The sequence below is a fragment of the Strongylocentrotus purpuratus genome, unplaced genomic scaffold (genome assembly GCF_000002235.5).
Source record: "Strongylocentrotus purpuratus isolate Spur 01 unplaced genomic scaffold, Spur_5.0 spur5_scaffold_1, whole genome shotgun sequence".
Classification (NCBI taxonomy): domain Eukaryota; kingdom Metazoa; phylum Echinodermata; class Echinoidea; order Camarodonta; family Strongylocentrotidae; genus Strongylocentrotus; species Strongylocentrotus purpuratus.
Genome location: NW_022145594.1, coordinates 35,152,517 through 35,163,809, shown reverse-complemented (window position 1 = coordinate 35,163,809; position 11,293 = coordinate 35,152,517). Strand labels below are relative to the sequence as shown.

The window sequence follows — 11,293 nt, the reverse complement described above, 5'->3', positions numbered from 1 at the left end:
CCTTCGATACCAACACCATGAAAATATTATGAAAATAAACCAGTTATGATATTTTAAAGAAAGTTTGACAAATGCGAATAAGAAAGTTCATTCGAGGTCATTCAAGTTCATCAACAACGATAGAAAAGTTAAGTTATTTGAATTTCTGTTCCAAATTTTGGATTTTTAATCTTTGAAGAGTGCTTTTAATAATATGTAAAAACCAACATAATTATTTGTGCATCATATTTACATACATTTCACAAGATGAAATCCCTATTTATTAAGAGAATGTGCAAATAAAAAGAGGGGATTTATTCACATGGAACTTGTTAACCATTGCATAAAGAACATCGACAAGATCATAGAGCCATTCGGTGACATTTTACAATCTAAAAATATTGATAAAACATTAGCACAAATAGTGTAAACTAGACATTGCTTCATATTCTTAATAACACAAACATACACGCATTTTTAGATTAATCAATAAAGTTCCTAGAAGATATAAACCTTATTTTTTGATAATAAATGAAACTGTCACAATTATTTCATGAAAATAGGTACATATGGGGTTTCGCGAGGCTACTTGGTTAGTATTTTTATAATAATGGCTTATTTGTTTAAAGAAATGCATTGTATTCCAGTGGCTAAATTGTACAATATATTTACAAAAGTATTTACATTATACAAAATAAAAGAGTAGAATCATAAAAATACAAGTAAACAATCTTTATGCAATTGTAAATTACTCATGAATGTAATATACAGATGTGTGTCTATTATTAAATAATTAGTACGTTTTAAATGCAAAGATAAAGATTCAAATTACTATAGTGTAATGTAAATGATGACCGAACAAGGAAGAGTGAGGTAAAATCAAGTTTCACTTTTGAAGAAGGCAGGTGGAAATGACAGAGTGAGAAAGAGGACTGAGAGTGCAAGAAAGAAAGAGAAGTTGAGAATAGTGGATAGAGAGAGAGAGAGATGGATTGACAAATAGTGGGGTGAGAAAGGTAGAAGGGACACAGAGGGACAGAGAGGACGATAGAGAAAGAGAAAGGGAGAGCGAGGGGTGATGAAAAGAAAGAAGAAAGGGGGTAGGAGGTCATTCACACACAACAATACTATGAAATAACACAAACATTGGCAAACGTTGCAATGTAAATTAGAAGTAAGTTTTCCACAGTATATACGCAACGTAACCGACAGAAAATCATGAGAATGTGCTGTTGAATGTTTGAGATCGGTTTCTATAACCTTGAAATTCACAAACGACATGTTTTCTACAACAGCTGCACCTCTACACAATGTCAATTTATCCTTTTTAAGTAACTATTTTTAAAATCTCTACCAAATGACCTTGAAAAAAAATCAAACAGACGTATACTTAAAGCAAATTTAATACAAGTATTTGCGAAATACTGATTCAGCATTTTGGCTAAATTTAACACAAGATATTCCCTATAATGTCCCTATACTATCTCCATAGTCCCAGTTAGCTCGGGTCCGAGTATCGTACGGCGTACATGATTTAGATGCATTGTAGTACTGCTGCACATCCGAACAAAGTGTAATTTCACATGTCCAGTGTAGACGCATACAATCCTTCATCCAAGTCATTGAGAGACAGGTAAGTCTATGAAAATCAAAAGCAATGCTATTAATAATACTAATCATAATAATATCAATAATAATAACAAAAGTCAGACATCATCGTGAAATAGGATTTGTAAGATTTTATTGACTCTATCGACCCCCTCTCGGGGTATGAGAGTACAAACATATTTACAACATAGTATCAATATAACAATAGTATAACAATAATATACATGTGATAACATGAAAATTGATAAACATAATAAGATAGTATAAACAAAGATAAACATGTGATAATATGAACAATAATAAACATGTGATAATATGAACAATAATAAACATGTGATAATATGATTATGAACAATAATAAACATGTGATAATATGAACAAATAAACATAATTACAAATCAAGGCGAACTGGGCAATTCACCCTCCTACCGCTACGAGTGTGCCCAACAACATTGCTTATTTGTGAGCTATCATTTACAGTATTACCATCTACCCTTGAGTCTTTTGAAAAATATGACATAATGATTCTAACAAATTTTGCTAATTTCTTTAGCTGGCAAGCGTGAGCTGTATTAAAAACCTTATCCATGTGCAACGCACGTGGTCTTAAGCACTTGGTCTTACAAACAATATCGTTCTTTAAAAAATTCTTTGGAAAACTTCAAATTGATCTATACACTCATAACCCCAGACCTCAGCACCATATAATAGAATTGGCAAAACTAAGTGATCAAATAAATGACATTGTGTATCAACAGATAAATGCAACCTTTTGGCCTTTACTAACATACTATACATTGCCTTTTGAGCTTGTGTGACCTGTTTAGCAATTGCTTTTTTAAAGTTACCATTATAATTAAACGTCACTCCTAAATATACAAAGTCATAAACAACTTCCAGTACACCACCATCATAAACAAATTCTGGAATTCTTCTAACTTTCCCACGTGAAAAAACAACAATTTTTGTTTTGCTGGCATTAACAGTTAAGTGCCAAGTATCACAATAATCTTTCACTGCGTTTAGGGCTTTTTGCAACTCTTGAGGAGTTTCTGCTAGAATAATTGTGTCATCAACATATAACAAAGAAAATAACTCCTTATATATTTCAATACCATCAAAAAGCAACTTATTTTTAATAATAGTATTCAAAAATTCCAAGGCCTTGTACGAGTTTCCTATAGATTGTTGGAAATCGTTCAAATAAATAGCAAACAAGAGAGGTGAGTGGTTTTCACCTTGACGCACTCCAATATTGCATGTAAATAAACTGGACATATCTCCCTCGTTAGCAACACATGATTTAGCACACCTGCACATGTTCATTATAACATTAAAAATCTTGCCTTTTACTCCCATTCTAAACATTTTAATCCACAATGCTGCACGGTCAACCAAATCAAAGGCTTTCTTATAGTCAATGAATGCACAATAAAGGCGTTTAGAATTATTTAAGTAAACATCAATAATAGACTTTAAAACATATACATTATGTGTGATTGAATAGTTGGACCGGAAGCCAGCTTGCTCTTCCCCTAACAAACTCTCATCCTCAAAAAATTGAGTGATCCTATAGTTCAAAATTGATGTAAATAGCTTACCTAAGCAACTCAATAAAGTAATGCCTCTATAATTATCAGGGTTTGTAATCTCTCCCTTATTCTTAAATATAGGAATAATTATCCCAATACACCATTCTGTTGGAACAATACCAGAATCCAATACAACATTAAAGAACTTAACTACAACCTGAAGAATCTCCAGGGGGCAACTTTTAAGGAACTCATTTCTAATAGAGTCCCTTCCACAAGCTTTAGTATTTTTAAGCTTCTTAATCATCATGTCAACTTCCTTCAAAGTAATCGGAACATCGAGACAAACATTTTCCTGAGATAACTCTTGCATAACAATTGGAGGTTCTGGCTCATCAACCTCCTTATAACTTAGACGACTAAAATGATTTAAAAAATCCTTTAATGAAACATTTCCAATATCTTTCTCCTTACGTTCATTCTTACCATTCAGTATCTGCCAATATTCCTTAGGATTTTTTGTCCGCAATGAACGTAATGATTTATTCAAGTCCTGAAAATATAACCTCTTTTTACAACGTAACAAATTCCTATAAGATTTATGATAGAAAAGTTTAGTTATCGAAGTGCCCACCCATTATGCCCATGGATAAATAGATAGAGAGAATGTAGAACACCTAAGTAGAGATGACTCCAATTATCATCGGACACATAATCATGGTGAAAGGGGAATTGAAGGTGTCTCATCATCACCAATATATCCACGAATCTACACGTCTAAGACCTGCAGAAGTCAGGTATACTGACACAACAGCAGAACAATAATATAGCATAGGCCTATAAAACGTCGCTCTTGATAGCACATCGTGCTTGTTGTTAAAACTCAATCTTCAAGAAAAAAATACGGACTTGATCCTGTTTGCGGAATAGTAATGACAATAATAATAGCATTACCAACAACAACAACAATAATACTGATATCAATTATAATGATAATAATGATGATACTAACGATAGCTACATTAATATCTCACATATATCAACCCAGAAGACGGTCGATGCAAATTACTATTGTTATACCGGCTAAATCACTGAAAGAATTCAAGGAATAAATCCCTTCCCAGTACCCATTTTCTACACCCGGATGGAGAGTGGCAAATATTGAATAATATCTAGCCAAAGGCCATAGTGCCACGGCGGGACTGTAACAACGAATCATGTACTCCACAGTCCGGTGACGTATCAACTAGACCATGACACTGCCAATTAACACCGAAGGTCGACCGCAATGAATTACTCTCACATTATCATTTTCATGTTTAAAATGAAGAATGACATTTGTCATGTAATATTTTTTTTCTTATAATTCTATTAAAAATGGAAGTACGCAAAATATGATTATTTGATATACATGAATATAAAAAATATGAAAATTAATATGAATGATATGGCAAATCAGTTAATCAAATTTTTTTTTAAATGCAATTTTTTTTCGATAATTCATTGAATTTCCCCCGGTTCCAAACATAAACAAATTTTCTGTGTGCCCATGCCTCGAGCCATAATGCATGGTCGTACAAAGGATTTTTTATGTTGGGGACTGGGGTAAAATTCAATGAATTATTGAAAATTTATTGCATTTTCTTTTTTTCTTTTTTTTATTTGTGGGAACTGCTCCCTACCCTAGCACCCGCTGCGTAGTCATGGTTCAGTGGCAGAGCAATGGCCTCGTAAATGTGAGGCCCCATGATCAAAACCGTGTCGATGTGCCATATTAGTGCCCTTTTGTGGGGCATTAATCCTTATTACTGTCATTTATGACTTTAGGGCGTAGGTCCCCTAGTTGATAAGCATAGTAGCATACACATGCTTTAGCAGTCACGCAAAACAAACACTGGCAAGTTATTATTCAATAAAGTTTGAGAATGTATACTATTTTCTAGATCTATTTGGAATAAATCATTGTCAAAATAATTCCATAAATTGGGGTAAAAAACGATGTTCCAACTATATAGGAGCGACAGTGTAGTAACGGAATTTATACAAATGGATATGTAAAAGGGAACTAAATGATGCATTAGATATGTTAGAAGAAGATAATTTGAGTACAGCTTACATGAGTCTTTTCTAGAATCCTTTCCAAACTCTTGAGGATATGATCAAAATTACTCCGATTTGTAGCTTCCTTCTCCCAACAACCAGACATTACCGTATACCTGAAAGATAAGGAAAATATGATCCTTATCTAATAGAATTACCGAAGTCACTTTCTCTTTATGTCTCTCCTTATTTTATTCTTTGTTTTTTCCTCCTATCACCTTTTCTCATGGTATTCTGTATTGTTATCCTTATATCACTTTGTTCCTACCATTCCTTATGTCTTTCTTTGTTTATCTTTCTATCACCATCTCTGTTGAGTGTTGAGACGTATTATTTTCAGCTTCAGATTCAGATTCAATGGAAAGATTGCAGATTCAAGTGTAATCGTGTTTCTTATTGTTTGGAAACATATCTGCATTTGATACAAAACATCTTAATGAAATCTAGGAAATATAGATATAGCATCGAGTGAGTCAAATTATGACATGTACAGAACCATTCGCTTGAGAGAGTAATGTTTACACTTCTTGTCCACAATGGCGAGGGCGTGGCATCTGGTAACCATTGGCAACCTCCGTTTGGATAGTGTCAAAGGTCATTTTAGGGTATGGCCTCGCCCCTGAAAGAATCGAAGAAAAATAATTTTAAAATAAAACATTTTTTCCAATATACGAATATGTGACATCCAAAGCTATGGAGAGAAATTATATATATTTATCATACACATGTATATACAATTTGTCATCAACCATTGATAGTACACTGTCGCTCATAAAGGTGGGATATTTCAGTTTCACCCAAATTTATGGAATTATTTTTAAAATTATTTTAAAATAATAGATCTTGATAATAGTATACATTCTCAGATTTTATTGAATAATAATATGCCGATGTGTGTTTTGCGGGACTGCTACTATGCTACTGCTACTGCTACTGCTACTATGCTTATTAACTAGGGGACTTACGCCCTCAAGTCATCAATGACAGTAATGAGGATTAATGCCCCACAAAAGGGCACTAATATAGCACATCGACACGGTTTTGATCCTGGGGCCTCACAGTTAAGAGGCCATTGTTTTGTCACTGAACCATGACTGTACGCAGCGGGGGCTAGGGTAGGGGGCAGTTTCCATAAATAAAAAAAAATTAAAAAATGCAATAAATTTTCAATAATTTATTGCATTTTATCCCGGTCCCCAACATAAAAAATACTATGGACGGTCATGCATTATGGCTTAAGGCACGGGCACACATAAGTTTTTGTTATGTTGGGGACCGGGGTAAAATGCAATAAATTATATAAACTTTATTGCATTTTCTGTGTTTTTTTTATTTATGGAAACTGCCTCCTACCCTAGCCCCCGCTGCGTACAGTCACGGTTCAGTGACAAAGCAATGGCCTCGTAACTGTGAGGCCCCAGGATCAAAACCGTGTCGATGTGCTATATTAGTGCCCTTTTTATGCGGCATTAATCCTCATTACTGTCATTTATGACTTAAGGGCATAGGACCCCTAGTTGATAAGCATAGTAGCATACACATGCTTTAGCAGTCACGCAAAACACACATTGGCAAATTATTATTAATAAAATCTGAGAATGTATACTATTATCTAGATCTTTTATTTTTAAATTATTTTTAAAAATAATTCCATAAATTGGGATAAAAAAAAAATATTCCACCTTTATGAGCAACAGTGTACAAGCGGAATTAAGCGGACAAATTTAGACTAAATGTTAATCATATTTGCGACATGTATTTGAATACAAGTAATGCAATAAATAATTTTTTTTTAATCGAAAATGTTATTGTTCAGTCTTATAGAATGGAATAAGTGGCTTGATTTCTTTATCTCTAAAATGCATCAAACAAGTATTAGTCATGATCTATTTTGATTATTTAAGTGCAATGATTTATATCACTTTTCTTCATAACACCATATGATACACGTGAATTGGAGGAGTCGTGGTATAGTGGCTTATTCTCTTGACTCTCAATACGAGGTTTAAGGGTTCGAATGCCAACTTAGCACTAACTTCCTTTTGCAAGATAGTATTCAATATTTACCACTCTCCACCCACTCCACCCACCTGGCAATAATATTGCAAGGGTAATAATAATGGGAGGGCCCTGATTAAGAACATCTGTAACGCTTATGAGGCTTCCTACGTGAAGAACGTCTGGGTAATTAAGATGGTACACAACATTATATGCGATATTAACATTATTTTTTCACCTAATGTCACAATTTCCCACAGCACGATACCAAAAGACCAGCTATCTCCTTCTGTTGATTGATCACCAGTAACCATGGTTTCAGGCGAACTCCATCTAGTTGGTTTCTGAGATGTTGGAAAATATAAAGAAGGTTTAAAATCGTTTATTATCATTTATCAATGGTTTAACAAAAACCGTGATTAGCAGCCAATGGCAGAATTGTTACTAATTTACAAGCAGATTTGAAAATACATCGAAAACAATATTATATATACAAAACATTATGGCCAATAAAAGTGTTGATAAACAGAATGTATCCATATACCATAAAGAGTATAATCATTAAATAATCTATGCTGATAACGCATTATTAAATAATGGCCATAATACTCACACCTCTATCGCTAAACAGTGATGAAGATAGTCCATAATCAGATAGCTTGCATTGCTTTCTATCAGCTAGTAACACATTGTGAGCGCAGAGAGTTCCATGGATGATCTTTGAAAAAATTATATATATATATATATATATATATGATAAAAATAAATAAAGAAAGAAAAACTACAATTACAATTTTTTTTTTTTTTTTTTTTTTTTTTTGTTCACCTTTGATCATCATAACCATCCTCGTACCATACTGGCTTACTCCTCTCCTATTCTTCCACTTTCTTATTCCACTTTTTTAATTCTCATCCTTCTCGTATCCCCTTTGTCCTCTCCCCCTCCCTTCCCCCCCCCCCCCCCTCCCTTCCCCCCCCCCCCCTTTTTTTTTTTTTTAGCAGATGTTTCTGCATTTATTGATAAATCAAATATAAAACATTCAAAGAACAATAATAGTATATATATAATTGATTTACATAAAGAGTGACAACTTAATACACACAAATAAACAAAAATGCATTATTGAAAGCTTGAAAGTATGGAGGTAAGTAAAAATAATCAAGATAAATGCAGAGGCCAACTATCATAAGCAAGGATGCTTGAGTCGATAGCAGCCAGGAAGGGGGTACATGGCGCTGTTTAGGAGAATGTAGGGGAATAGAGAGTCACGCATAAAGATTTTGTTCAGAAAGTATCTGAATAAAAAGTAGAAAGAAAAAAGAAGAAAAATGTGCAAGTGTGTGCAAGTGGGTGTGTGTTAATTCTCTTCTAGTGCAAGCGATGAAACCAGGTTACCTTCTTTGATGCAAGATATTGCATTCCTTTTGCAATTTGCCAAGCCAAGTTGAGTAGACTACCTTCATCGATACGAACCCTCTTTGGTTTGAGGTTGCCGTATGTGGGTTGGGATTGCACCCCTGTAGTCTGCAGATGGGTGAGTAGGGTACCCCCAGAGATGAACTCATACAGGATGCTACCTGCATCATCGGCAAATCGTTCAATTAAAAACAATAATGTATGAAACTGATATTCAATACATTTGGCATCATGTTACAGTGAAGGAAAATCCTCTACATTAATCATTAATTACAATGGACTGTTCTTTTACTCTTATTTAAAGATAAAGTTGAGTTCTGGTCATGCAATTGCATTGTGAGAGAAACATTGTGGAATCGATCAGAAGTGGTTGATCCTCTAGCATATCAAGTATGCAGTATCAATTATCAAGTTTACTTGTCTTCCAGAAAACACATGTGACAAAATATAATAGGGTATAATCATAACAGTACAATGTAGAATAAAGAAAGACGAGGAGACCTTGGTTGAAGCACAGCTTGTTAAGTTAAGGCCCCCTCATATGATGTTACAAAGATAACTGATTCATGAATACAACAACAAATATGTAATATATAAAACTATTTACAAAATACTCTCAGAAAACAACTACCCAACGATGCATCGACCACATCATGGATGACCACAACAAGTATACCCGAAGATGCGAACATCCCCATCACACCGGGTGAGCTAACAAACTCACCGTGTATGTGAAAATATATGTCATATGAGCACGAACAACCCACCAATGGGAGGGCGATCTAATATGGACAAACCCAAGCTGACACCAAATCGAGACATCAATGAGCAATTGCTCTCTAAATGCATAGGTCATATGGTATATGTATAGATGGGAAAGAAGAAGAAAAAGAAGAGGGATCAAGGGGATTATGTCAAAGTCAAGAAATAACGAAAAATAGATCGAGAGTACAGTTGAATATGCTTCAATACGCAATAAGTATTGGTGTGTACTGCAAGGTACTGGAATCATCAAAATGATAGGAAACTTGGCACATGTACAGTCTTGGTAAAGTTACAAGCATTGTACACAGAAAGTTTTATATGGGTATACACAAACATGTGGCATAAAAATCCGTCCCGATTTTTATGATATTACATGCCATAGTTAGACTATTAAAGCATTTGAAGAGCCATGATTTTCAGGGAACATTTTTTATCTGATGTTCATCCACACTTGCATAATACATTGATAACGCTTACAAATTATTGTTCACCTCTTCCCAGAACCCAACCTTCTTTTTAACTGATTGCGGGAATTGCTCAAAATGATACACACCTTTAGGTTACCTATAATGATTTTTTCCAAGGTCGTTCCCCCAAAAAGGAAAAAATGTTAATGTTCATATTAATATTGATTCAATTAAGCAGACTTTTTTTGTAATTGCGGGCGGAGGTGTTTTTACCTTGCTCTTGACAATATCCCAGGCACTTGACAACATTTGGTTGATCCGGTAGCTCAGAAAGAACCTTGACAGCCCGAGAAATGTTGGTTGATTTGGTCACTTGATCTAAGAGAAGATACATCCTATGTATAACTACCTCAATTGCTTTCAATTTCAAAGAGAGTGTAGGGTTAAAATCATTTGCAGAACATATCAATCATTCATTTGTTATTAAGATCGAGTGAAAACAGTGAATATAAGTGAATAGAGTATATATATACGTATATGTTATGTGTGTGTGTATGTGTGTTACTTTTTACGTTTGTTTTGGTCCTACTTTAATATAACTTTCTAGAAAGCTGAAAGCTGATGGTATCTCTGCTTATCATTATCCAATGTACATAATTATTGCAGTTTCATTAATGTTACTTAATTATTTATGATCATTTTTATTGTTCATTATCATGTTAATGTTATACATTGTTAGTTAAGTAATTCGTCCAGATTGAGCGCAATGTTCATTTCACGTTTCTTGTTGATCCTTATTACATGTTTAGTTTAACCGTAATTTTCAATTCATTTGTTTTGTAAAGCGCTATAGTCCGGCAGCCAAACCCGGATTTGGGGCCTAACCTTGTTTTGGTGAAATAAGTTTTTTTTTAAATGGATTCTGATTGTCTAGGTATCCACTGTGAACAAGCAAAAAACTGGAGTTCCGTCAGCCTTGAGCAATTTGAGATATAAGCAAAAACAAAATGGCCGCCAAAATGGCGTTTTCTGCTCTAAAAATATGTGAAAATGTATACTTTGTCATGTTTTTTTTTCTGCATTTAGAACCCTTTTCTGATTTTTTACCAGATATGATATATATGATACATATTTTGATAATTCTAAATATTATTTTAGATGGCAGAGCCCAATTTATACATTATTTATACAGGGTGATTCATAAAAAAAGTGTACAAGAGATTGGCTGTTTGCGATTTCTACTTCGATAACAAGCAATCAATGTATACACACTCTGGCAACATATTTTGTGATGTATATAAGCTGCATTTTAATTGAAGCTAATTGATGTCGCCTATCATCATATCGCCTTTAGCAATTTGTGATTATAAGCAAAAACAAAATGGCCGCCAAAATGACGTTTTCTGCTTTAAGAATATGTGAAAATGTATACTTTGTCATGTTTTATTGCTGCATTAAGAACGCTTTTCTGATTTTATTTAGCCAGA

General features: G+C 33.9%; 1 protein-coding gene across 1 annotated transcript; it reads right to left on the bottom strand.

The window, feature by feature from the left end:
- Positions 1-976: 976 nt before the first annotated feature.
- Positions 977-10,146, bottom strand: LOC115921076 (megakaryocyte-associated tyrosine-protein kinase-like). The gene is made up of 6 exons (XM_030978140.1): positions 10,080-10,146; positions 8,614-8,795; positions 7,456-7,561; positions 5,742-5,838; positions 5,236-5,335; positions 977-1,618 (listed from the first exon to the last, which is right to left on the bottom strand). The coding sequence occupies exons 2-6, from the start codon at positions 8,635-8,637 to the stop codon at positions 1,559-1,561; spliced, it is 387 nt and encodes a 128-aa protein (XP_030834000.1). The 5' UTR covers positions 8,638-8,795; positions 10,080-10,146; the 3' UTR covers positions 977-1,558.
- Positions 10,147-11,293: the final 1,147 nt, after the last annotated feature.